Source organism: Crocuta crocuta, unplaced genomic scaffold, assembly GCF_008692635.1.
Source record: "Crocuta crocuta isolate KB4526 unplaced genomic scaffold, BGI_CrCroc_1.0 scaffold167, whole genome shotgun sequence".
NCBI lineage: Eukaryota > Metazoa > Chordata > Mammalia > Carnivora > Hyaenidae > Crocuta > Crocuta crocuta.
In genome coordinates, this window is record NW_027532406.1 from 2,991,669 (window position 1) to 3,018,952 (window position 27,284).

The 27,284-nt window shown below is 38.6% G+C and overlaps 3 protein-coding genes and 1 long non-coding RNA gene across 10 annotated transcripts in view; 3 read left to right on the forward strand and 1 right to left on the reverse strand.

The window, feature by feature from the left end:
• CFAP70 (cilia and flagella associated protein 70) overlaps nucleotides 1-17,622 on the forward strand; it is a 97,206-nt gene extending 79,584 nt beyond the window's left edge. For 5 of the 7 annotated variants that reach the window (XM_077778540.1, XM_077778539.1, XM_077778543.1 and 2 more), the window contains 2 exons: nucleotides 15,622-15,669; nucleotides 17,313-17,622. In XM_077778540.1, coding sequence (XP_077634666.1) covers nucleotides 15,622-15,669; nucleotides 17,313-17,393 — 129 coding nt within the window. In that variant the 3' untranslated portion in view covers nucleotides 17,394-17,622. Of the gene's footprint in view, nucleotides 1-5,507; nucleotides 5,539-14,275; nucleotides 14,353-15,621; nucleotides 15,670-17,312 lie in introns of all 7 variants that reach the window. The other 2 variants (XR_013338653.1, XM_077778542.1) reach the window with 2 other exon arrangements.
• On the reverse strand, nucleotides 17,035-18,408 carry LOC144243468 (uncharacterized). The gene is made up of 2 exons (XR_013338654.1): nucleotides 18,270-18,408; nucleotides 17,035-17,485 (listed from the first exon to the last, which is right to left on the reverse strand). It is a non-coding gene; the product is annotated as an uncharacterized LOC144243468 (long non-coding RNA).
• A 9-nt stretch (nucleotides 18,409-18,417) lies between these two features.
• On the forward strand, nucleotides 18,418-20,955 carry MRPS16 (mitochondrial ribosomal protein S16). The gene is made up of 3 exons (XM_077778545.1): nucleotides 18,418-18,840; nucleotides 19,307-19,567; nucleotides 19,767-20,955. The coding sequence occupies exons 1-3, from the start codon at nucleotides 18,828-18,830 to the stop codon at nucleotides 19,898-19,900; spliced, it is 408 nt and encodes a 135-aa protein (XP_077634671.1). The 5' UTR covers nucleotides 18,418-18,827; the 3' UTR covers nucleotides 19,901-20,955.
• A 1,128-nt stretch (nucleotides 20,956-22,083) lies between these two features.
• Nucleotides 22,084-26,607, forward strand: DNAJC9 (DnaJ heat shock protein family (Hsp40) member C9). The gene is made up of 5 exons (XM_077778546.1): nucleotides 22,084-22,348; nucleotides 22,523-22,663; nucleotides 23,241-23,495; nucleotides 25,401-25,487; nucleotides 25,847-26,607. Exons 1-5 carry the CDS (start codon nucleotides 22,169-22,171, stop codon nucleotides 25,964-25,966), a joined length of 783 nt encoding a protein of 260 aa, XP_077634672.1. The 5' UTR covers nucleotides 22,084-22,168; the 3' UTR covers nucleotides 25,967-26,607.
• Nucleotides 26,608-27,284: the final 677 nt, after the last annotated feature.

The following is a 27,284-nucleotide window of genomic DNA, read 5'->3' on the forward strand; positions in this document are numbered from 1 at the left end:
TTTCTTTTCTTTTCTTTTCTTTTTTTTTAACTTTTTAATGTTTATTTATTTTTGAGAGAGAGAGCACAACCAAGGGAGGTGCAGAGAGAGAGGGAGACACAGAATCTGAAGCAGGCTTCAGCTCCGAGCTGTCAGCACAGAGCCCGACATGGTACTCAAACTCATAAACCGTGAGATCATGATCTAAGCCAAGTCAGCTTAACTGACTGAGCCGCCCAGGCACCCCAAGAGTCCATTGTTTTATTTTTACTTTATTTTATTTTTTTTTTATTTTTTTTTTTTACAAATAGTTTATTGTCAAATTAGTTTCCACATAACACTCAGTGTAGAGTCCATTGTTTTAAAAATGCATCTGATAACTACAAAATATCTTCTTTGCAATTGTCTCTGATTTTTTCCTCTGAGACCAGAATCTGGGATAGATAGTCTAGACATTTACCTGATACTAATCAGTAAATATATGTTATTTATATTTAAAAGGTGTTTATATTTAATGACTTCACTCCTGAGTTCCCTTTTCATTAAAGTTGTTTTCATTTCAAAAAAATAAATACATTTTTAAAAATGGGAGTGCTCTTGTATCAGAATATAAACAAGGCAAAAGACCAGTGAAGGATATGCTCTACTAGGTTTTCTGAAACACTCCTTTCTGTTAAACTGTGGCCCAACCGCACTTATCCTTGACATATATGGGAGATTAGGAAGGGTGTATTATGGGAGCTGTGATCACTGCTCTACCTATAGAAAATAACTCTCCTGTAATTAAATAACTTGCACATCAGTCTAAGATCAAATGTGGAATAATGAGAATGTCTCTTAGTTTTCCAATGGCCAATATGACCTCAAACTGACAGAGAGTATTGTGATTGTAAGAGAAATAAATAAAATTAAAATTACTGGATTTTTCTCTTTGGAATAAACATCTTGAATGTCAATATGTGAGATACCTGACTTCCCCAACTCTGCCACAACTAACCATAGGATACTGGGCAAGTCACCTAAAGTTGCTGGACTTCAGTTTCTTTATCTTTAAACTAAAAGGGTTAAAATGGAAGATTTCAATACATGTCTTACAGAAACTGCTAGGTCAAAGAGGAAAAAAATTGGGGATATGTAAGACTTGAATAAAAAAAAGAATATTGACCTCAAACACCAATATAGAACTGTGCACTTGATAATTAGAAAATACATATTGTTTGCAGGTACAGATGAGTTGTTCATAAAAGTTGACCATATGCTAGACAACAAAGAAAGATTCAACAAATGCATATAGATCACACTACAGTGAAATTATAAGTAAACAATTAAAAGATATGCCAAAAGACATAGATACATTTATAAACTTATATTAATACATGTAGTTAATTCATAGATCAAAGAGAAAAATCATATGACAATTTCTCGTGGTGGGTAGAGTTCTAACGATGACCCTTCCTGCAAGATTATTCCATCAAATAATAATATAGGTACTGCTTTCAAGGGATTTTACAGATGTGCTTGCTGTGCTGCTGCCTTTCTAGCTCCTTTAGCTGTAAGGTTAAGTTGTATATTTAGGACCTTTCTTGAAATGCTTCTTGAAATAGTCCTGAATTGCCATGTATTTTCCTCTTAGGACTGCCTTTGCTGCATCTCAAAATGTTTGGACTGTTTTGTTTTCATTTTCATTTGCTTCTATATTTTTTTTTCTCTTCTTTAATTTCCGGTTAATGCATTCATTCTTTAGGAGGATGTTTTTTGACCTCCATGTTTTTGGGGGCTTTCCAGATTTTTTCTTGTGGTTGATTTCAAGTTTCATAGTGTTGTGATCTGAAAATATGCATGGTATGATCTCAATCTTTTTATACTTGTTGAGGGCTGTTTTGTGACCCAGTGTGTGATCTATTTTGGAGAATGTTCCATGTGCACTCAAGAAGAATGTGTATTCTGCTGCTTTTGGATCAAATATTCTGAATATATCTGTTAAGTCCACCTGGTCCAATGTGTCATTCAGAGCCTTTCTTTCTTTATTGATTTTCTGCCTAGATTATCTATCCATTGCTGTAAGTAGAGTATTAAAGTCTCCTACAATTACAGTATGATTATCTATATATTTGTTTATACTTGTGATTAATTGACTTATATATTTGAATACTTCCACATTGGGGACATGAACATTTAAAATTGTTAGCTCTTCTTGATGGGTGGACCCTTAATTATGATATAATTCCCTTCTTCATCTGCAGTCTTTGTTTTATTTTTTTAATTCTTCATTTATTTTTGAGAGAGAGAGACAGCATGAGCAGGGGAGGGTCAGAGAAAGAGGGAGACACAGAATCTGAAACAGGATCCAGGCTCTGAGCTAGCTGTCAGCACAGAGCCTGACACAGGGCTCGAACCCACAAACTGTGAGATTGTGACTGAGCTGAAGTTGGACGCTTAACTGACTGAGCCACCCAGGCGCCCCTACAGTCTTTGTTTTAAAATCTAGTTTTTCTGATATAAGTATGGCTACTCTGGCTTTCTTTTGACATCTATTAGCATGATAGATGGTTCTCCGTCCTCTCACTTTCAATGTACAGGTGTCCTCAGGTCTAAAATGAGTATCTAGTAGGCAGCATATAGATGGATCTTTTTCTTTTCTTTTTCTTTTTTTTTTTTTATCCATTCTGATACCCTATTGTTCCAGACTTTGAGTCTGGAGTTCTCTCTTGTCCAACAAAAGAGTGATTCCAGAATTGAATACGAGAGAGGCTAGTGTCCAGGAGGAGACAAGAGTAAAGGTCCTTTCTGTGTATTTATTAGGATCAGAAGGCTTACATACATGATGGACATTCAGAAAAAGACAGTAAAACAGTGGTCATTAACTCACGTGTGTGAGAGAAAGTGGGCTTTGAAGGTACGTGGTGTTAAGGATTAGGATCAAAACAAATCAAAGTCCTGGTGCCAAGCGATGGCCATTTACTGCAGGCATAGGCACCATGTCTGTGTATCTTAAGTTTTCTAGGGGCTAAGACAGATAGAGCATGCTATCTCCGGGTTAACAAGACACTTTTCTTGCTAATTATCTCTGGGGCTTTTGCCCTGCTGCAGGGGCGTTCAGCCTCTACTTGTTCTCATTTTCATTCTGTGGAAATGGCTTTTGGCTCTATGCTTTTGTTCTAAACTGGGAGCTTTTGCCCTGTGGCAGCTTTCCGGCCTAGGCCTTGTTAACCCATTGATGAAAGCTCAGAGAATTCTTCAACGTATTCCCCAAACCCTATGTCTTTTGATTGGGCACTTAGTTCATTTACCTTCAGAGTGAAAGATATGGATTTAATGCCCTTGTGTTATCTGTAGGTTTCATGTTTGTGGTGATATCCCTGGTCCTTTGTAGTCTTTGCTGCTTTCTACTCAGAGTCCCCCTTAGAATCTCTTGCAGGGCAGATTTAGTGGTCATGAACTCCTTTAGTTTTGGTTTTTCTGGGGAAGTCTTTAATTCTCCTATTCTGAAGACACCCTGCTGGATAAAGGATTCTTGGCTGCATAGTTTTCCTATTCAGCACACTGAATAGTTCCTGCCACTCCCTTCTGGCCCGCCAAGTTTCAATGGACAGGTCTGCTACTACCCTTATGTGCTACACTTGTAGGTTAAGGCCCATTTGTCCCTAGCTGCTTTCAGAATTCTCTCCTTACCTTTGTATTTTGCCAGTTTCACTATGTATGCTGTAGTGTTAACATGTTTTTGTTGATTTTGAAGGGAGTTCTCTGTGCCTCTTGGACTTGGATGCCTGTTTCCTTAGGGAACTTCTCAGCTATAATTTGTTCAAATAAACCTTCTTCCCCTTTCTCTTGCTCTTCTTCTTATGGAACTTCTATGTTATGGTTATTATTTCATTTCATGAAATCACTTAGCTCTCTAATTCTCCCCTCATGATCTAGTAATTTCCTTTCCCTCTTATTTTGAGCTTCATCATTTTCCATAATTTTATCTTCTATTTCACCTATTGTCTCCTCTGCTTCTTCCATCCTCACTGTCCCATGCATCTGATTTATAGCGTTTCTTAATTCATTGTGACTATTTCTTAGGTCTTTGATCTCTGCAGCAATAGATTTCTGTCTTCTATACTTTTTTCAAACCCAACTGTTAGTCTTATGGCTGTTATTCTAAGTTCTTGTTCAGATATATTGTTTATATCTGTTTTGAGCAATTCTCTGGCTATCATTTCTTTCTAGATTTTCCTTTGAGGAGGATTCTTCTGTTTCATCATTTTGGCTAGGTTTCTGTCTTTTACATGTTTTTTTTTAAATACACTTTTTTATTTTTAGGAGAGAGAGAGAGAGACAGACAGCGTGAGCAGGGGAGGGTCAGAGAGAGAGGGAATCACAGAATGAAACAGGCTCCAGGCTCTGAGCTGGCAGTCAGCACAGAGCCCGATGCGGGGCTCGAACCCATGAACCGCGAGATCATGACCTAAGCAAAAGTCGGTCGCTTAACTGACTAAGCCACCCAGGTGCCCCTCTGTCTTTTACATGTTTTAATAGCTTCTTATGTGTTCTGTATGTTCAAGTTCTACTGTATTAAAAAGGGGTCATACACTGTCCAGGGCCTGGCATTTTAGGAAGTGTTTTTGGAGTGTGTTGTATACACTCTGTTGTATTTTTGCTGCTCCATCCCACTGGTCAGTCCTCTGCAAAGCTCCTCCTTGCTTTTAGTGGTGGAGTGTTTGGACCTTCTACCAGGTGTGCTTTGATTTGTTCATTGAAACAACTGTTTGTCAGGTTTAAAGATTTCCTTAGTGAAATTCTAATTGAAGAGACTCAAGATGAGGCCTGACTGGAGATTTGGGGCAAAGGAAAGTGCTGGAAGAGACTTCAGAACAAAACTAGCATGAAAGCTACTACCAACCCCTAAGGGATTTTGCAAATGTATTATACAGAGATTATCCAGGTGGGCCTGTGTACCAATCTGGTGAATCTTTTAAAAGCAGAAAGTTATTTTCTGGCTGGGGACAAATAGGGAAGTCAGAGGAATTCAAAGCACAAGAAAGATTTCAATACACAATTTCTGACTTGAAGAGAAATTCAAGTGGTGCTCTATGGAGAGGGACCACATATCAAGGAATGTGGGTGGCCTCTAGAAACTAAAAATGCTGACTGCTCACAGCCAGCAAGGAAATAGGGACCTCCATCCTACAAGTACAAGGAACTGAATTCTGTCAGTAACCTGTATGTGCTTGGAAGTAGATTCTAGATAAGAACCCAGCCCTGCTGATACCTTGATTTTCTGGCTGGGAGCCTTGTGAATCTAAGCAGAAAACCAGTTGAGCCATGTCAGGCTCTGACCTATGGAAACTGTGAGATGAAAAATGCATATTGTTTTAAGTCACTAAATTTATGGTAATTGGTTACACAGAATTATAAAACTAATACAGGCCTTTCAGTAGATTTCTCCCCAGTTTTATTGAGGTATAATTGACATATATCCCAGTAGATTTTTTTATAATAATGGCCCACATTTAATTATGCTTTTCTGCCCACCCCCTTTGCAGTGTGATATTGCCACTCTCCTCCCGTCAAGAGGTGGGTTCTCCTCATTTCTCAACCTCTTAGTATTTTGGTGGCACTTGTGACTTTCTTTGACTAGCGAAATATGATAGAAGTGATATTGTGTGAGTTCTCAGAATCTACACCTATAGAAGTCCTGCAGCTACTGTTTTTGTTCTCTTAACACTCTGAGACCATCAGCTGTGAAGAAGCCCAGTTTAGCCTGTAGGTGGTTCAAAGACTAGCTGGAGAAGAACTGAATCACCCCAATCAATAGTTAACCTCTCTATTTGAGTGAGGCCACCTTGGACCTTCTAGCCTTAGCGAAATTTTCAGATGACTAGAACTGCATGAGTGATTCCAGAAAAAACCAGCAGAAGAATGGCCCAGATTGTCCATAGAATGGTGAGAAATAATATATTGTGTTTTAAGCCATTAAGTTTTAAGGTGAATTTTACATTTCAGTAGATAATTGAAATGGGAATGAAAAAACAAAACAAAATCATTATATATTGGAATTATGAGATAAAATTTCAAGTGAAAGGAAGAGTTGCATATCTATCACTTTAAATCAAAAGCTAGAAATGATTAACCTTAGTGACAAGGCATGTCAAAGCTGAAATAGGCTGAAAACTAGGTCTCTTGTGCCAGCTAGTCAAGTTTGAATGCAACAGAAGAGTTTTTGAAGGAAGTTAAAAGTGCTTTTCCTGTGAACAGATGGATAATAAAAAAGCAGAACAGCCTATTACTAATACAGAGAGAATTTTAGTGGTCTGAATACAAGATCTCCCAGCCACAACATTTCCTTAAGCCAAAGACTATTCCAGAGCAAGGCCTTAACTCTCTTCAGTTTTATGAAGTCTGAGAGAGGTAAGGAAGCTGCAGAACAAAAGTTAGAAGCTACCAGAGGTTGGTTCATGAAGTTTAAGGAAAGAAGCTATCTCTATAACATAAAAGTGCAAGGTGAGATAGCAAGTGCTTATCTAGAAGATTTAGGTAAAGTAATTTATGAAGGTGACTACACTAAACAACACATTTTCTTTAAAAATTTTTTAACATTTATTTATTTTTAAGAGACAGAGAGACCGAGTGTGAGCAGGGGAGGGTCAGAGAGACACACACACAGAATCCATAGCAGGTTTCAGGCTCTGAGCTGTCAACACAGAGCCCAACACGGGACTCGAACTCACGAACTGCAAGATCATGACCTGAGCTGAATTCAGCTGCTTAATCGACTGAGCCACCCAGGTGTCTCTAAACAACACATTTTCAATGTTGATGAAAAAACTGTATCTTGGAGGAAGATTCCATCTACGACTGTCATAGCTAGTGAGAAGTCAATGCTTGGCCTCAAAGGACAGCCTGACTCTCTTGTTAGGGGTTAATCCAACTGGGGATTAAATTGAAGCCAATGTTCATTTACCATTCTGAAAAATTCTAAGGCCTTTGAAAATGATGCTAAATCTATTCTGCTTATGTTTAAGAAATGGAACAATAATACCTAGATGACGTCTGTTTACAACACAGTTTACTGAATATTTTAAGCCCACTGATGAGAACTGCCGCTCAGAAAAAAAAAAAAAAAAGATCCCTTTTAAGGGGCACCTGGGTGGCTCAGGGGGATTAAGTGTCTCACTCTTAATTTTAGCTCAGGTCATGATCTCATGGTTGTGAGATCTAGCCACACCTCAAGCCCTGCAATGGCTCAAAGCTGGGTGTGGAGCCTGCTTAAGATTCTCTCTCCCCCTCCCCAACTTATGCATGCACTTGTGTGTTCCCTCTCTCTCTTAAAAAAAAAAAAAAAAAAAACAACAACAATTAGGGATGCCTGACTGAATCAGTTGGTTGAGTGTCCAACTCTTGATTTTGGGTCAGGTCATGATCTCATAGTTCATGAGTTTTAGCCCTGCATTGGGCTGTGTGCTGACAGTGCTTGGTATTCTCTCTTGCTCTCTCTTTCTGCCCCTCCCCAGCTTGAGCACACATGTGTGTTCTCTCTCTTAAAATAAATAAATAAACAAACAAAATTTTTAAAAATTCCCTTCAAAATATTACTCCTCATTGACAATGCACCTGGTCACCCAAGAGCTCTGATGGAGATGTACAATAGATTGGTTTGTTATCCCTGCAAACACAATATCCATTCTGCAGCCAATAGATCAAGGAGTCATTTTAACTTTCCAGTCTTATTATTTAAGAAATCCATTTTGTAAGGCTATAGCTGCACAGATAGTGGTTCTTCTGATGGATCTGGGCAAAGTAAATTGAAAACCTTCTGGAATCTAGGATTCATCATTCTAGATTTCATTAAGAACATTTGTGATTCATGTGAAAAGGTCAAAATATCAACATTTACAAGAATTTGGAAATTGACCACAGACCTCATGGATTATTTTAAGGGGTTCAAGTCTTCACTGGAGGAAGTAAATGCAGATGTGGTAGAAATAGCAAGAGAACTAGAATTAGAAGTGGCACCTGAAGATGTGATTGAATTGTTGTAATCTCATGAAAGAAAAACTTTTACAGATGAGGAGTTGCTTCTTGTAAATGAGTAAAGGAAATGTTTTTTTAAGATGGAAACTACTCCTGGTGTAGATGTGAAGGTAGTTGAAATGACAACAGAAGATTTAGAATATTACATAAAGTTAGCAGTGGCAGGGTTTGAGGGGATTGATTCCATTGTTGGAAGAAGTTGTACTGTAGGTAAAATGCTATCAAATAGCATTGCACACTACAGAGAAATCACTCATGGAAGGAAGAGTCAATTGATGTGGCAAACTTCATCATTGTCTTAAAGAAATTGCCACAGCAACCCAATCTTCATTAACCTTCACCTTGATCCATTAGCAGACATCAATATCAAGCAGGACCCCCACCAGCAAAAAGATTATGGCTCACTGAAAGCTCAGATGGTGGTTAACATTTTTTAGCAATATTTTTAAAAATATTTATTTATTTGTTTTTGAGAGAAAGAGAGTGCATATGGGGAGGGGCAGAGAGAGAGAGAGAGAGAGAGAGAGAGAAAGAATCCTAAGCAGGCTTAGCACTGTCAGCGCAGAGCCTGATGCGGGGCTCAACCTCATGAACTGTGAGATTATGGCCTGAGCCGAAATTAAGGGTCAGTCACTTAACTGACTGAGCCACCCAGGCACCCCAGCAATAAAATATTTTTTAATTAAGGTATGTACATTGTTTTTTAAAACATGATGCCATTATTGCTCACTTAATAGACTACAGTATAGTATAAACATAACTTATATATGTACTAGGGGACAACACTTTGTTGTGATATTCACTTTATTAAGCTTGTCTGGAACAAAACCTGCAATATCTTTGAAATAACCCTGTATACTGGAGGTTCCCCCATGGCAACAACACACATACACACCCAAAAGAAATTGGAGGAAAAGGATTAAAAGGAAATCTACAAGCTGAAAGATGAATAAAAAGTTTCACTACTAAAAGAGTAGACAAAAAAAAGAATGGTGGTTATTGTTGGGGGAAGTAGTTGGGAACAGAGTGGATAGGCTCCGGGTGGAAGCAAGACCTTTTAATATGTATCTTATAATATCCTTTTGACTTTTAATTATGTATATCTATTATCTGTTCAATAAAGATGAACACAAGTAGATTTGCAAGGTTGCTGGAAAAAAAGATTAATATAAAAAATCAATATCATAAAAATCAAAGATCATCAGGAACAATCAATTTGAAAGTCTAACTTAAAAAAAAATCTCACTCAAGATCTGTATGGCTAAAAGTGTAAAACTTTATTGAAGGGCATAAAAGATCCAATAGGGGTACTATCTATGTTCATGGCCAGGAAGTTTCAAGACCATAACATTGAAAATTTTCCCACATATCTAATTTTAATGCAATTCCAATAAAAATAATAAGTGTTTTTTAAGGAACTTGATCAAGTAACCCTAAAATTCACTTGCCCAATAAAGGCCAAAAATCATCTTGACAATATGGACAGGGTAATAAAACATGAAGACTTTTGTACCAAACAATAAAACTTATTGTGAAACTCTGATAATTAAAACTGAGTGATATTAGGGTAGGAATAGGTAAGTGGAACATAACTGCTGAACAGAAGTAGACCCACATATGTGTGGAAACTTGGGTTTTAATTAGATGAATTTTAAAAACGATGGAGCTTCCTAGCAATCTTCCCTGAAACTCTTCCTCCAACAAAAAACTACACATGCACAAGATAGTTATTACAGTATTATTGCAATTGCAAAACATTGGAAACAACATACATAGGAGAATATTTAAATAAACTATGGTATATCCACATAAGGGAGTGCTAACTACTGAAAAAAATAATGGAGAAGATCTCTAGGAACTGATGTGGAGTGATTTCCATGATATATTGTTCAGTGAAAAAACTAAAGTGCAAAATTTCCTATAGTATACCACATTTTGCATAAAAAGGAAGGAAAAAGAAGAATTCATACACAGATTGGCTCATTTGTGCCAAAAAAGCACAGGAAGGAAAAACCACAGATTAATGAGACTGGGTCCTTTTAGACATGGGCAGACATAGAGTAGAAGGGAGGGAATGAGTGGATGACACTCTGTACCTTTTTGTACAGATATGACTTTTGGAACCATGTTAATGTTTCATTTTTTTAAAGAAATAAAATCAACAAGAAACAGTGAGATTGTATAATTCATATCATAACAATAACAACAAAACTACTTCCCATGAATAACAACACTGAAGGTGGGAAAAAGAGAACTCAAGATACCTTGGTGGGGGGCCGGTGCCTGGGTGGTTCAGTCATTTAAGTGTCTGTCTTTGGCTCAGGTCATGATCTCACTGTTCGTGGGTCAAGCCCAGCATCGGGCTCTGTGCTGACAGCTCGGAGTCTGGAGCCTGCTTCAGATTCTGTGCCTCCTTCTCTCTCTACCCTTACCCTGATCACTCTCTGTCTCTCTATCTTGCAAAAATAAATAAAAATATTAAAAAATTTTTAAAAAGATACTTTTGAAAAATTATTTGAAACATATACTCTCAGACTAAAAAGGAAAGAAAAAATAACCCTCTATACAAATATTGGACTCCAGTTAGTAAGCTTCATTTTTGCAAAGCCATGAGTTAGCAGTTCTGAAATTACTAAGTATGCTATAATTTACCAAATAAGAGATTATACTGTGGAAAATGGGAGGCAGGTTTCTTACTTTCAGAGAAGTTATAAATATAGAAGCCAGGAAGATAGAATGACCTTGTAGTTGAAGATTAGAATTGAAGATACTGATAGATACTCATGATCTGACAGATAGATTTTATAAATCGATATTATATATAGTTGAAGGGTGCATGAGTACACTTAGTGATCAGGTCTTGAAAAACTAAAAATTGATATCCATTAAAAGGAACTAGGGCATTTGTTTGGTTTAAAAATAATAAATCAGAGGCTTCTTGGAAATGGCTGATTCTAAGACTGGGATAGAGAAAGTACAAAATGAGAATGGGATATCTTGTTGGATCAAAGTGAAATGTGCTCAGAGAAATATTGAGACATATCAAAAACACATAGCAAAAAAAGAAAAGACAAAGGAACTAGCTTAAAGTGGAGCCCCCACTGGCCCTAGTAATATCATTGAACAAACAAATGAATGGTAGACAAGATAGCTTAAAGTAGAAGGCCAACTATTTTTTTTTCTTTCTTTCTTTCTTTCTTTCTTTCTTTCTTTATTTATTTATTTATTTTTAATGTTTATTTATTTTTAAACATTTTTATTATTGAGAGACATAGAGAGATAGAGCATAAGCATGGGAGGGGCAGAGAGAGGGTGAGACAGAATCTGAAGGAGGCTCCAACACAGGGCTTTAACTCAGAAACTATGAGATCATGACCTGAGCCAAAGTCAGACGCTTAACTGACTGAGCCATCCAGGCACCCTAAAGGCCAGCTGTTAAATGAATAGGAATTAGCGAAACTCACAATTTGGAAACCACCATAATTAAGGGAGTTAAGGAGATATTTACATAGTCTCAAAATATTTCTCCACAATATTTATTAATTACAAAGGGAAATATAGTAATGCTATAGTAGAAAGACCTGGCAGATAACAATCTAAGCAAATGATCAAGGTTACCATCCAATATTCCAGTATTGGAATAAACAGCATGTGCCTCCTGATAGGATGAATCACAACATTATTCTTGTAGTATTCCTGCCAAAAGTTCAAAACCTGATACAATCATGAGGAAATATCAGATAAACATAATTGAGGAATATTTTACAGATACTGTCCTGTATTCTCTTCAGAAATGCCAGTGTTATGAAACACAGACTCAAGAATATTCCAGGTTAAAAGAAAGGCTGATGACATGAATATTAAGTGCAAGACATGATGCTGGATTTTATTTTGATATGAAAGACATTTTTGAGACATTTGGAAAAATCAGAATGAGATATATATAGATATAATATATAATATAGAATATTAATATATATTAGATAATAGTATTATATTTATACTAATTTGCTCATTTTGATAATTATACTGTGGCTGTGTAAGAGACTGTCCTTGATGTTAGGAAATACATGCTGAAGTCTAAAACTGCATCATTCTGGGGTACCTGGCTGGATCAGTGGGTAGAGCATGGGACTCCTGAAATTGAGGTCATGAATTTGAGCCCAAGTTGAGTGTGGAGCCTACTTAAAGAAAAAATAAATAAAATATTTTTTAAAAATAAGTAAAATTGCATCAGTGTGCAATTTACTCTGAAATGGTTCAGGAAAAGTTAAAATGTGTGTGTGAGTGTGTGTGTGTGTACACAGAGGGAACTGTTTCTGGAACTTTCTTTAATCTGAAATTATGTAAAAAAATTTAAAAGGTAATTCATTAAGATAATGCAAATTAACACTATGCTACATATTCACTAGAATGGCTTAAATGAAAAAGACTGACAAAATCAAATTTTGAGGATATGGAGAAACTGGGACCCTCATACATTGTTGGTGGGGTTGCAAATTAGTAAAGCCACTTTAGAAAACAGTTTGGCAGATTCATAAAAAGTTAAACATACACTTAGTATATATCCCAGTGGTCACACTTCTCCATATCTAGTCAAAAAAAGTGAAAACATATGTCCACACAAAGATTTCTCTATTTCATTGCTGCATTTAATAATAGCCAAAGACTGGAAACATTCCAAATGTCTATATGTGAATTGATAAAATGCTGTATATGTACACAGTGGAGTACTACTCAGCAATAAAAGTGAAATTCTGGGGGCCCCTGTCTGGCTCAGATGATAGAGCATGTGATTCTTGATCATGAGGTCATGAGTTCAAGCCCTGTGTTGGGCATGGAGTCTACTAAAAAAAAAAAAAATGAAATTCTGGTTTATGTAATAATATAGATGAGCCTCAAAAACATTATCTCAAATGAAAGAAGCAAGGCACAAAAGATTATATATTATTTTATTCAATTTATATAAACTTAGGAAAAATATTGCTAGAAAAATAGATCACTAGTTCCCTAGGGCCAAGGATGGGAATTGGGATTGACTGCAAACAGGAATGAAGGAGGCTTTTGGGAGTGATAGAAATCATCTAACACTGGATTGTGGTGGTAATAGTTGCAACAATTGAAGCTTAAAATTAGTGAATTTTATGGTATGTAAATTATACCTCAATAAAGCCAATTTTAAAGAGTGTATAGCCCTCCAAAACCAGGAACAAATGGACTATTCAATAAATACAGGTGGAGCAACTGGCTATCCATATAAAGAAAATTATTTCCTTACCTCACACCAAACACACATTTGGGCGCACACATATTTCCAGCTGGTTTAAAGGCCTAAATCTTAAAACTTTAGATTGCTTAGGAGAAAATACAGAGAATACCTCTAGAGCCTCAGGGTGTGCAAGTTTTCTTATGACTGTAAATGCACCAGCCAAAAAATAAAATACCAATAAATTATCAACTTTTTTTTAAGTTTATTTATTGTGAGAGAGACAGCGACAGTGCAAGTAGGAGAGGGGCAGAGAGAGAGGGGGAGAAAGAATTCCAAGCAGGCTCTGCACTCCAGTGCAGAACCTGACGTGGTGCATGAACTCATGAAACTGGGAGATCATGTCCTGAGCTGAAACCAAGAGTCAGTCACTTAAATGACTGAGCTCCCCAGGCATCCCTAAATTAACAATTTTAAAATTGGAAACTCATGAATAACAAAAGACATAATAAAGCTTATGGACAATAATAAAGCTTAAGGACTTTAATACTTGCAGATTTTAGAACTTATTATTACAGTTTATATAATTATATAATATAGCTATTATATAAATATGTCCTAAAATAAAGAAAAACCTACAAATAATCTGATTGAAAAATGGTCAGAGGATAGGAATATACAGTATGCTGAAGTGGAAATTGTAAAAGCCAATAAATGCATGATAAGTTTGCCTCACTTGTAATCATAAAAATGCAATTTAAAATGACAGTGTGACAGAAATTCACACCCATCAGACTGGCAAAAATTAGTTTGATATTATCAACACTGATGAGGATTCCCAGAATCACTAGTGGATATAAATTTGATATGACTACTTTGAAGAGCAATATGGCATTATTTACCCATGTTCTTATCCACAACTTAGCAATTTTATATCTAGATACATTCCTAAGAAAAATACCAGAAGACATGTACAAGGATGTTTATTGCAGTATTTTACATAGTAGAAAAAAATTGTTACTCTTTTCAAAATTGTTTTGGCTGTTCTGGATCCTCACATCATTTGGACCTCAGCAAAGATGAAACAAAGGTAATAGTGACAGGAAAGGAAGATGTGCTAGAAAATGCCTCTGGAATTCAATGAACTTCAGGTGAGGAAATCTTTGAAGTATACATATTATGCAAAAGCTTTTATTTTTATTTTTTTAATAATTTTTTAAAACTTTTTTTTTGAAAAATATTTATTTTTGAGAGACAGAGAATGAGCAGGGGAGGGGCAGAGAGAGAGTGGGACACTGAATATGAAGCAGGCTCAAGGCTCTGAGCTGTCAGCACAGAGCCCAATGTGGGGCTTGAACCCATGAACCATGAGATCATGACCTGGGCCAAAGTTGGAAGCTCAACCGACCAAGCCACCCAGGCACCCCTAGGAAAATCTTTTAAGTAATGAAAGTTTTGTGAATTAGTAAACATTTACCATGACCTGGCACTGATTAGGAATTTGGACTAGATATTTTCTAAGTTTCCTTCTAGCCTGAACATTCTGTAGTTTTCTTATTTATTTAATATTAGGTTATTATGCATATATTTCATATTTATGTATTTCCCAAGTGACATTGTATACTCTAATTTGTTATGCCAAATTTGTTAAGTATCATAGTGAATTCATATTATTCGCATTTAACTCCTAGATGTGCTTCATGCAAAGAATAACTGGGTGGAATAGTTAGGTGTCCCCATCTCATATCCAGATCTGCATGGAAACAATTCCAGTATATGCTTTTTACCTGTCATAGAGACAGGAAAAGTGCAATAGTTAAAAACTTGGTCTCTGGAGCCAGACTGCATTGTTTTAAAACCTGGCTCCTCCACTTACTAGCTTCATAACCCTGAAAAGTTATTTATCCTCTCTATGCCTAGGTATTTCTATCTGCGAGCATGGAATCATGAATAAAAGCAGTTTTCTCCTAGAATTACTTTGAGGGCTAGGAATGAAAGCATGTAAAGCAGTTAAAACAATATAGACAATTAAAACAGTGTAAATAACAAAGTAACCATTATATAAGTTTTAGCTATTGTTAACAGAATGGCTTCAATCCTGAGAGGAACAAATGACTCATGATATTTCAGGGGGGAAAAATGAGAGGCCAAATTATCTTTAAGCTTTTTAAAATGAAGAAGGGATAGTCATATGTATGTATATATATATGTGTGTGTGTGTGTATATATATATCATACATATAGACATTATATATATAAGAATACCTGCTTTTTGCTATCACCTTTCATTTTCCTGTTTTCCCTTTGAATTCAGAGGGTATGTAATCCTCTGTTTTGATAGAAATGCCTGTGACGAGGTACATTCTCACCATAATGTTTATGATAGGTCATCATCACCTGCTGCTGCTCTTTTTTTTCAGGCTGGACGGGAACTGGAAGCTGAGCAGGCCTACAAGTACACAATGAAGGTATGATGCAGGTGCCTCTGCTGTTTGTCTGTACTGTACTGAGGTTGGGAAACTGGGAGGAAGATGCTGCCTTAATTCAGGACTTTACAACATTTCATGATGTGAATATTTTTCTAGAGGCTTTTCTTACCATCTTTGCCATTTGCTGCTGGGTGTGGAATAACCCATACATTACTATGGGGGACCTTTTTCCCACCTCTATAGAATTTGGTTTAAAGGAAAGACAGATGGCTTGGAAGTCAGGAGATCTGAATTACGGTCCTAGTTTTTCCTGTGTTAACTTCTCTGGGCCTCATTTTCCTCATGTGTAGACTGAAGGTGTTGGTCTAGTCCACAGATCAGCATGCTTTCTGTGAAGGGCAAAATAATACTTTAGGCTTTGTGGGCCAAACTGTCTCTATCACATCTACTACACTCTTTTCCTGCAGTGCAAAAGGAGCCATAGACAGACAATACATAAACAAATGAACATGGTTGTGTTTCAGATAAAAGTTTTACTTACAAAAACAGGCAGCAAGCTGGATTTGGCTCATGAGCAACATCTGCCAACCCTCATTGTATTCTATTAATTATGAACCACAGATAATGTGACTTGAAAGATAGTGGCCTAAACAAATTTGTTTTATTTTTCTCATCTCATGAAAAGTCCAGGGTTGGTTATCACAGCTCCACAATGTCATCAAAGACCCAAACTATATCGCTCTGTTCCAGTCATAGCACGCACTTCCCATCCTCTTTGTTGCAAGACAGCCACCACATACATATTTCAGGCACAATAAAGAACAAAAGGAAGCAAAGAATGAAGAGGACATGTTAGCTATTTCACCTCCCTTATAAAGCAATGACTTTATGGGGATAAAAGATATAGCATAGGGAATATGGTCAATGATATTGTAATAGTGTTGTGTGGTGACAGATGGTTGCTATACTTATGAGCACAGTGTAATGTATAGACTTGTAGAATCACTTTGTTCTACATCTGAAACTAGTGTAACATTGTGTGTCAACTACACTCAGATAAAAAAAAAATAAAGATGTTTCACAGATACATAGAATTTGATGGTAAAGAAAGTCATTTCTAGAGAAGAGTATTTTGGGGGGTAAAAAAAGCAGCAATGACTTTAGCCACAATTGGTCTTAAGACTACCCCTAGCTCTAAGGGAAGAAGGAAATGGAGATTTTTAACTAGCTGCATTCCTGCCCTGAAAAGAAATGAAGATTTTGTTAGTAAGAGAGTGGGTATTTAGTAGCAACTAGACATCTCTACTGCACATCTAGACTCTAAAATTAAATCTAGTATCTTTGATTCCTGTCACTTGCCAAATTGCAATATTATAGTCAAGACAGATTGGGTGATCATGTGAACTCTTTTAAAAGTAAACTTTATTAAAGTTACTTTATAAAAAAAAATACACAAGTTGCAAATGTTTATACTAATTGAATTTTCATAAAGTAAATGTGTCCATGTAACCAGCACAATGTTCTGAGGTCTTTTAATGGAGTTACCATGTAATAGGGAATATAGGAAGAGCCAATTTCATGCCTAGGAACTATATTCTTTAACTGTGGTCCTGTAAATGAGGGGTCTCCCCAAAGGTATATCAGGCATGACATGTATCCTCCCCTTCCTTCTTCTTATGCAGCTGAAATTGAAAGATGAGACTCTGCTTGCAGAGATCCACATGGTACAGGAGACAGTTGGCTTTGGAAATCCATCTTTCTGACAGCCTTCCAGCTGAAGAATATTCTGTATGAGACTTCTTCCTTCTTTCCTTCTCAGAGAAATTAAACCCTGGATTATTTCATCACATGAGGCCTGGGAATGGACAACACCATGAACAGAAACTCATTCATTTATTTCCATGGGCTATCTTACTGGATGGCCCTTACTGGATGTTTTACAAGTGACAGTAAAGTAGATGACAATAAAAAATGGAAGAGATTAAAAAATCATCAGTGTGGTTCTGGAGTTAATTAAGGTATACTGAGGTATATGTAAGAATGTAATTATTTCTATAATTAAGGCATAGTGGGTTCATTATTAAGGTTTCTGGTAAAAACTTATCAGATCACTCCTTTAGGAAGTCAACTGCTAAGGTCTCTGGCCAGGTTTGTATTAGGACAAACACATTAACCAGACCCTCTGGGTTGATTCACTGGTAAACAGAGCTGAACACAGAGGTTTTTGCTGATGGTGGGGGTACTCACTACCTCTAATTACGGGTATCTTCATGGAACTAAATCACAAGGGCTCCAAGAAGAGTCCATTACTCTATAATAGATGGAAAACTCACAACTAAGGCCATTATTCTAGGAATAGAGACGATAAAGGACCAATACTTCACTTCTTTTATTCTAGATCATTGCATAGCAAAACCAGAAATAAAGACTCCTTATCCTTAATTTTTTAAAAGAAGGTGCAGAGGAGGAAGATGGAGGAATAGGAGGGAAGGTGAAAGGCATATTAATAAACACAGAAGGATAAAATAAACTTCACATCATTTACTGTTCTTCTATAGTCTCGGCTCTAACGCTACTTCCTGAGGCACCAAGGAAGTATCAGGCTCGCCTTCTCTGCTCCTCCAGAACTGTATACTGACCATCTTTAGCAACTCTGGTGTAGTCTCAGCGTCTCCCCCACGTAACTGAGCTTCCTAGGGGCAGAAACAGCGCACTTGCAGCTAAGCGTTCTAAACAGACGCCCAAAAAACGTTCCCTGGAAAGATGGATTTGAGAGCAGTTTACCAAGTCTCTTGTCCGCTCCCCCGAATTCTCCCAATATTCTTCACTCCAGCAGGAACCCACGGTCCAATGAAGACCGAGAGCGCTCACGCAGCTCTGCCTGCACTACCACCCCCGCTACACGCAAATCGCAGCGCGCCTTTTTGCAGGAGTTTAAGGGATGTTAGGGTTCGCAGCATTGCCTTATGGGAAGTGTAGGGCAGAAAGCGGAAGAGGCGGGGCGAGTGAACTCCGCTTCCGCCACCGGAGCGCTGAGGCTTGGGTCGCGGAGAGGTCGCGCCCCGGTTCGGCAGCGGGGACTGCTCCGTGTTCGTCGTCCGCCCCTCCCGAGGCCGTAGCGCTGATCTGTGCAGACAGCGGGACGCTGCGAGGAGCGGCAGCTGGCTCCCCAGGTCCCGGCGCACGCCGGCTGCACCATGGTCCAGTTCAGTGAGTGAGCTTCCGGGCGAGGCTGGTGGGCGTAGGGGGCGGGAGGTGGCGTGAGGGACCGGATGAAGCGCCTCTTGCTGGTGCGAGTTGGAAGCAACTCCAACCTGAGGCAGCCACTCTGCCTTACGTTTGGCCCTCTCCTCAGTTTCTCCTTTTCTCTTCCTTAAGCCATGCTGAAAAACCTATGCGAAAAATGGTATTCAGTTTATAGGTGAGGTAGCTGAGGCTCGTGGTTGCAGAGCTATTAACTGGTAGGCTGGTGTTGAGTTGGTTAAGGGATGAGGAGGTAGTCACTTCTCGTTGAAGCGCATGAAACGAGTTTCACAAAGAATATAGTATTTAAACCAGATTGACAATAACGGTTGGATGTAGAGATACTACAGTTGAGGAAGGAGCTTGTTATCTAACTAATTTTGTTTATTTTGTGTACTCAGTTCTTGTGTCTTAACCATTTATTTCTCTGCAGCTACTGTCCTCTGCAAGGCCTACCATGGAGGCCACTTAGTCATCCGCCTTTCCCTGAGTGGCTGTACCAACCGGCCTTTCTACCGCATTGTGGCTGCTCACAACAAGTGCCCCAGGGATGGCCGTTTCGTGGAGCAATTGGGCTCCTATGATCCACTGCCCAACAGCCATGGAGAGAAAATTGTTGCTCTCAACCTGGACCGGATCCGGCATTGGATTGGCTGTGGGGCTCACCTCTCTAAGCCTGTGGAGAAACTTCTGGGTAACTCAGCTCTAGCCTTACTTCATTGAGGGGATTTTAAACTGAAGTCAGTTTCAGGGTGATAATAGTTAAGAATGATTTTCATTACCTCAGGCTGATCAGGACTGGAGTGAGAGCTGAAGTTGTGTTCTAATTGTCATTTTGAATCTGGAGACTCCTTGTTCTATGTTATAATGAGTGAAAATCCTGTTGCTTCTAGGTCTCTCTGGCTTCTTTCCTCTGCATCCCATGATGATCACAAATGCTGAGAGGCTGCGAAGAAAACGGGCACGCGAAGTTCTCTTAGCATCTCAGAAAACAGATACAGAAACTACAGAAACAAAAACGAGCTGACTTCAGCTGAGCTTGAGCATAACATTGGGGAAAAGGTCAAAGTCCTCTTAAAATACTTGCGCAGAACACTTAGTTTTATTAGATTTAGAAGTCAATAAATGGAGTTTTCTAAGTCACCCATGCTCTTCTGGCCTGGCCTGAGCAGGGCACAGGGAGAGATTTGTTCTTTCTGACATAGAGCTGGGTCTGGGTACTCACTTGCTTTTTTAGTCTTCATCTGGAGAAAGACAGTGACTGTGACGTGTGTTGAACTTCTGGGTTGGGCCCTGGATCTCTTGGGTAACTTTACAGTCTGCTCCCTTCCAAGACCCTTGTTTGAAAGCCCCCAGCCAGCCTGCCCATGGTCCATCAGAGTAATTCCTTCCTTAATCATTTATGGTCATCCCACTGGCTCAAGAACACAGTTACTTATTTTTTTTTTTTGTAATTATAGATTTATATTGTCTTGTTTGACACATAATCTCAAATTTACAAAGGTAGATTTTTTTAATGAGCTTTTAAGCTATAAGAGTCTATTTTAAGAATGAGAAAATGAAAGAAAGGTAATATTGAAAAGTACCTATGTACATTCTCAGCTCTTTACAAGTAGAGTTATTTGTGAGGATTATTAGGTATCATGAAAGTGGGTAGGATTGTCTCCATCTTCTTGATGGGAGGCTGAGGTTCAGAGGTGGAAACTTGACCAAAGCCACCTGTTTTCATTTGGGCAAAGCTAAGATTCAGACTCTACTATGCATACCTGGAGAGCTCTTTCCAGCATATTTTAGTGTCTGGGGCAAAGTGGGTGTGAGATGAGGGATTTTTCAAAAGTCCACTTAAAAAACCAGTGTGATAGAATGAGGTTTCGGTGTCATGAATTTGGTAATGTAAATGACCGGGCTGTGCCCAAAACCCAAAATGTCATTATCTGTTCCACCAGTTTGCAGGACAACCATAGACATGGATTGGAGAATTTTAGTGCACACCCTGGATAGTACAGATTTCAAATTCTGGCATGACACTATGGTGGGGAGATTTATAGAGGAGATAATAAAGTGCTATTATGTACCAACTTACTTTATTCTCTGGGTTTTGTATTCTGAGAACAATTACCAGCCATCATTATGGTATCATCAAGTCTCTCCCAGGGTTGTTACTGTTTGGCTTCCCTTGCTTTGAGGGGACTTTGAAGTCAGGGCAGGCTGGAGAAGAACTGACTACCTGGATTTCTCTTGGATCTGGGAAAGAGAAATGCTATGAAAACCATGGGAACTCTGGAAGTTACAGATAGTAATCTCTGGATTGTTCAAGATCTTTGGATAAACTATAATTGTAGAGCGGAGGAGAATGATTCCGAAAAGTATTGACCAGTAAGGCAAACTGCTGGAAAATGGGTTAAGCTAAAATATTTTAAGCTACTGAGTTTCTGCCAATTCAGGTATTCACTTTGTGCCCTGGTTTTCCGTTGTCTAAGATCTATATACACACACTTTCTCTTTGAGCTCATCCTGTCCCTGATTTCCAAAGTTTTCTCAAGCTCTAGCCTTGCTCTGGGTCTCCTGACATAGTTTCTCACCATCTACTAGTTGATTGCATCAGCTTATCTTGCTATTACCTCAAATCCAACGTGCTAAAACCCAGCTCTGCACTTCAGAAACCATTAAAAAAATTAATTAAAAACGCCTTTTCTTCAGCATCTTTATTTTTACTAAGGTGAGGGTTTGGGTCACGTTACCTTCACCAAAGTGGAAGGTGAATGGGAATGATTCTGTAATGTAAAAGTTAAAAGACCGGTATTTTGTGCTTTTGGTTAGGGTTGTTTTTCTTGCAGGAATCAAGGGAAAGTCCTTACCCAGCAGTCCCAACGTGTAGGTTGCAAAATTATTGGGTTTGCACGTTCTGAGTACTCCTGTCTGAATCACTGAAAAGAACATGTTGAACCATGTCAAATTACCAAATGCCGATGCTAATACAGTTATTTACTTAAAAAAAAAAGGCAAACAAAACAGCAGCATATAAGTTCGAGTAATATGGACGTGCCATATATTAGATAAGCTTAAGCGTTGGGACACCGGGGAGAAGATAGGCGCCAGCGTCCCTGAGTAAGGGGAGGAGGGCGTCCTGGCACTGGGCGCTATCGCCGCACCAGGCTGAGGGAGGTCCCCACAGCTGAGCAATCTGGGCTGGCCACGCCCTNGGGGAAAAGGAGGCAGTTCGGAGGGCTAGGCAGTGTTACCGGCACCGGCAGTTTTTGCGGAGTTTGCAGTTCGCTCCCTGCCCCGGCCGGCCATGGGGCTGCTGGAGCTGTGCGAGGAAGTGTTTGGTACTGCCGACCTTTATCGAGTGTTGGGTGTGCGGCGCGAGGCCTCGGACAGCGAGGTCCGGCGCGGCTACCACAAGGTGTCCCTGCAGGTCCACCCGGACCGGGTCGGCGAGGACGACAAAGAAGACGCCACCCGCCGTTTCCAGGTACGCGAGTCCGCGCTCCCACTGGCCGCCTGGGTTTCTCTTGGTCCTTTGGCCGCCTGGCCCCGCCCCAGCGGAGCGTGCCCAGCTGGGTCTGGCTTTTTCTAATCTTTAGTTCCCGAAGCGCGGTTTCAGTGAGGGTTGCAGGGATGACTTTTGGATTCTCTCTCCCCGCAGATCCTCGGGAAAGTCTATTCTGTTCTGAGCGACAAAGAGCAGAGAGCACTGTACAATGAGCAGGGAACAGTGGACGAAGAGTCGGATGTGCTCAACCAAGATCGGGACTGGGAGACGTATTGGAGGTTACTTTTTAAAAAGGTAGAGGATTCTGGAGATTTCTTTGTGACCGTTCCCTTCATTCATTCGACAAACGTTTATTGAATGCCTTTAAGGCACTGCATTTTGTGTTGTGTAGGAATGAGGAATTTGTTTCATTTCAAAAATACAGATAAATACATACAAGCAAGCATTCCTCAGTAGATACATATGTCTTTGAAGAATAAATCTATTTAATCGTAAAACATGCGCGGTTCTACTGAAATGGGTCTTTAATTTCCTGTTGATGTAGAGCGATTATAGTGAAAGAGGTGGTTTAATATTTTACAAGATAAGGCTTCATTTTACATATCCACATGTAAGTCCTGAGTTTTCCTGAGAAACGTCACTTAAAATTTCCTGGTCTGTAACTTAGTAGTTGTGAAGGTTGGAGTAGGGAGAACTCTGGAAAAGCTTTGGCATAGAAAATGTGGTTCCTTGCAACAATTTCAACTCAAGCAACTGTTGTACTTGGAGACAAATATTTCAACACCTAAATCTGGTTTTACTAGTATACTTTTTATTTATTTAAAATAAAATTGTCAGTTAAAGCTAAAACATATGTCTCTTATTTGTTCAGATATCTCTAGAAGACATTCAAGCTTTTGAAAAGACATACAAAGGTTCTGAAGAAGAGCTGGCAGATATTAAACAGGCCTATTTGGATTTCAAGGGTGACATGGATCAGATCATGGAGTCTGTGCTGTGTGTGCAGTACACAGAGGAACCCAGGATAAGGAACATTATCCAGCAAGCCATTGATGCTGGAGAGATCCCATCCTATAATGCCTTTGTCAAAGAATCGAAGCAAAAGATGAATGCAAGAAAAAGGAGGGTAGGATTTTGAATGCAATTTATTATTTATTTCTTTATTGCTTCCAAAAAGACTGAGAGTATTTACAATAACAAATATAGTAAGATTACTTAAATGAGAACGAGAGTTAACTTACTATATAGTTGTTGTCTAATGAAATGAGCATACCAGCTCATCAAGAGAAACTTTTTTTTCCTAGTATGTTGTGCTTAACAGGATTTTTACTGTGTGGATGGTTTAAATAACTAATATAATCTTAAAATAACACAAATATTCTTTATTCCTCAAGAGATAAAATAATGGAGTCCAAATACATAGGTTATAGATGGTGGTTCTCACTCGGTTAAGGGATGGTAAGAGGGTGACAGAAACTCTGTGTGGGGGGCGGCGGGGGGAGAGACTGTGTCTTGTTAATACAGATTTTCTTTTGTCTTTGCCCAAACTAATTCTTGAGTTGGACCCGGAATATACATTTCTAAACAAATGACTCAGTTTATTTTGATGCAACTGTATTCCCAAACACACTGTGAGAGGAGCACTTTTGTGGAGAATCCAGGATTGTGGCCTCTCTGCCTTATTATACTTGGTATTGGTAGGGGGAGGGATGATGTCAGGGGAAAGGAGCTTTAGGACAGATGAGGTTCTGGGAGGGAGTGGATTCAAGATAGCAAGCATCTGTGTCTCTGGTCTTCTGGGGTAGTAGCCATTGTCTCAACCTGGATTTCCTAATGGGAGCTCAGTGGAAAGTAGGCAGTGTAAGATTTGGAGGTGGAGGTAGGCTTGCAGCCTTGATACAAGTACATACTAGGGGTAAGCTGGTGGGGGTGTGTGTGTGTATCTTGAATTCAAGCCCCACGTACATACTAGGGGTAAGCTGGTGTGTGTGTGTGTGTGTGTGTGTGTGTGTGTGTGTCTTGAATTCAAGCCCCACATTGGGCATGGAGCCTACTTAAAAAAAAAATAATAATCATTTGGGCTTATAGGCTACATGTGTTTAGGCTCAAGCTGACCATTTAAGTTGGTAATCATTTTCTCTGGTGAAACTGAGCACAGCTGTATCCAATAATAGGATATTAGCTTGAGAAACTTCCCTAGAGTTGGGGGCAGGGGGATGGCATAGTTTTGAGAGAGACTTCACCAACTTGGATGGTGGGTACACAGTATTAAAGAAAGTATTAAGAAATAGAATACAAGGACTGAAAGTAGACCATGGAAACTCTGTCTTTTTATTGCAATAACAAAACCCTAATGTATCATCATTTCCAGTATTAATAGTGTTCATTACTATTTAGAAAGTTTACTGGGGCTTGGGACCTATTATAGTGTTAGTTGTTGCCCTGAAATGAAGAACAAACTCATTAACATTCCCCAAGGTATTCTTGTGGTATTTTGGAATCAGTGCTCTAGGAAAATTTGGCGGAAGAAGGTGGCTTTGAAGTCAGGTAAAGAAAGGTTAAAACTGAGTTTGTTAGTATTTATTTTGACTACTTGGGAATTTTAAGCCAGGGTTACTCTCAAGGCTGCCACCAGTCACATGTAGTAAAAAGTGGGTTTCCAGAGGAGAGGAATCTGAGATGCCTTTGTCTTGACAACATTTTTGAGGGCATCCTTGGTTAAATGACGTTTCCTAGTTCTAGCATTTTGTTTTCATTTTTACCACCATGTAGTTTATGATACCAAACTACTTGCTACCCCTAGCTAGTAGAAACGGGGGAAACTCAGAAATGCTTATTAGAATCAGAGGATCAACTGCATGCTGTCAGCTGTGTTGTCTTTTAATGAATGACATATTTGTGTAATTCTGTCCTTTTTATCTATATAATCCTCAAATGGAAAGTTTCTTATAATAGATTTGCTTTTGGGAAAGAGGGTATTTTTTAGTATATGCTGAGTTGCCATGGAGTCTCATGTGAGTTTCTGTTTTAGGCTCAGGAAGAGGCTAAAGAAGCAGAAAAGAGCAGGAAGGAGTTGGGCCTTGATGAAGGAGTAGATAACTTGAAAGCAGTCATTCAGGTAAACTTGGCAGGTTGTCTTTAAAGGTTGTCACCACTTTCATATTCTGATTCTTTCTGCTTATATTTTCTTTATAGTGTGTATATGATGTGGGTGTTGTGTTTTCTTTCAAGACATAACTCGCATACCATGTTTTCATCTTTTTAAAGTGCACAACTCAGTGGCTTTTAGTATATTCATCAAGTTGTATAATTGTTAGCGCTAATTACAGAACATTTTCATCACCTTAAAAACAAACCCCTTGCTCATGAGCAGTCATTCACCCATTCTCCCTTCCACCAGCCCTTGGCAACCACTGAATACTTTTGTCTCTGGATAGACTTGTGTTTTGAAAGCTTGTGTTTTAACCTCTTAAACAGAGCAGACAAAAGGATCGGCAAAAGGAAATGGACAGTTTTCTGGCTCAGATGGAAGCAAAGTACTGCAAACCTTCTAAACGAGGAGGGAAAAAAACGCCTCTCAAGAAAGAAAAGAAATAATGGATTTTTTTCTTCAAAAGCCTTTAGGTGTTAATTGGTGCCCTTACAGGCAAGGTACAGTCAAGATTTCAAGACAAAAGTCAACCCTGCCCTTGCAAAGTTGTCCTTCCAGCCTAAATTATTAGATCAATGCTGTAAACCAAGCAGAATCTCTCAACCTGATTTTAGGAACCGTAGAAATCCCGACATTCTTTGAGGTCCTGTATGAAGGAATTTGGTGGTGATTTTTGAGGGAATGGGAGTAGTGTACTCGGCAGCACTTGCTTCTGTGGATCTTCTGTACAAAGAATTCTTACCTGGAATGTGGGTCTGTCCCATATTGCCTTTAGCAGTTGTCATTTTGGCACGCAGGAGTGTGTACACAGCTGCAGAGTATTCGAAGTGATGTGTGTGTTTATTAAAACAATAGGTCTACCTGGCTAGAAAGCCTTTAAAACACTTGCTGGATGTCTGTCTTTCGAATATTTGCAAGTTTACTCTCGGGCTTAATATTCTTGAATAGATCCCCTTTCCTTTTTGTTTTTGTTTTACTCAGCCGGCTTTTGTACTCTACTTGAAGTAAAGGAGAAACAGATGTTCACATTACCTCAGGCATCTTTGTAAGACTTAATACATGATGAAATAAACAAGTTAAAAAAGACTGTTAAGTTGTGGGGCCTTTAAAATGATCTCAGTGATCATTAAAAAAAATCTAACATCTAGAGAAACTATGGAAGGTATTTAGAGAAGAGAGAAGAAAAGTAATCCTAGTCAGCTTTGATAGTAGGTAGCCTGATTTAAGTATCATAAAGAGGAGTTGTTGTCCTGCCTGTAACTGTTGAGTGTTCTTAGGTCACAGAATTTGTCTGAACTTGTTTCCTCATCTATAAAAGGGTGAGGGAGTTGGGCTAAGTGACTTCTTTAGAGGTTTCTTCTGACTCTCTAAATTTGAAAGGCAAGCCATCTTGATCTTGTGGTTTGTTACCGTGCACTCATGGTATTGATTTGTGAGAATAGTACAGGTTTTTACTTACATTTAGTCAAATTGGTATATACACATTGGAATATTTGGAAATTTTTTTTAGCAACTGTTCAACTTAAAATCTTTGATTTGTGGACTTACGTATTCAATACCATATGCATAAAACAACCTTTCTATTACTGAGCTTTATGTATGATAACTTAGGTAAGCACATGACACGTTGTCAGTTTGGAATTACAAACAGGTTAAAAAATACTCTTGAATTGTATTGAAAATATCATTTAATGTAGGTTGTTCGAAGCATCCGTCTTCATATGATAGCATTAGTACACTTTGATACAATAAAAAAAATTACGT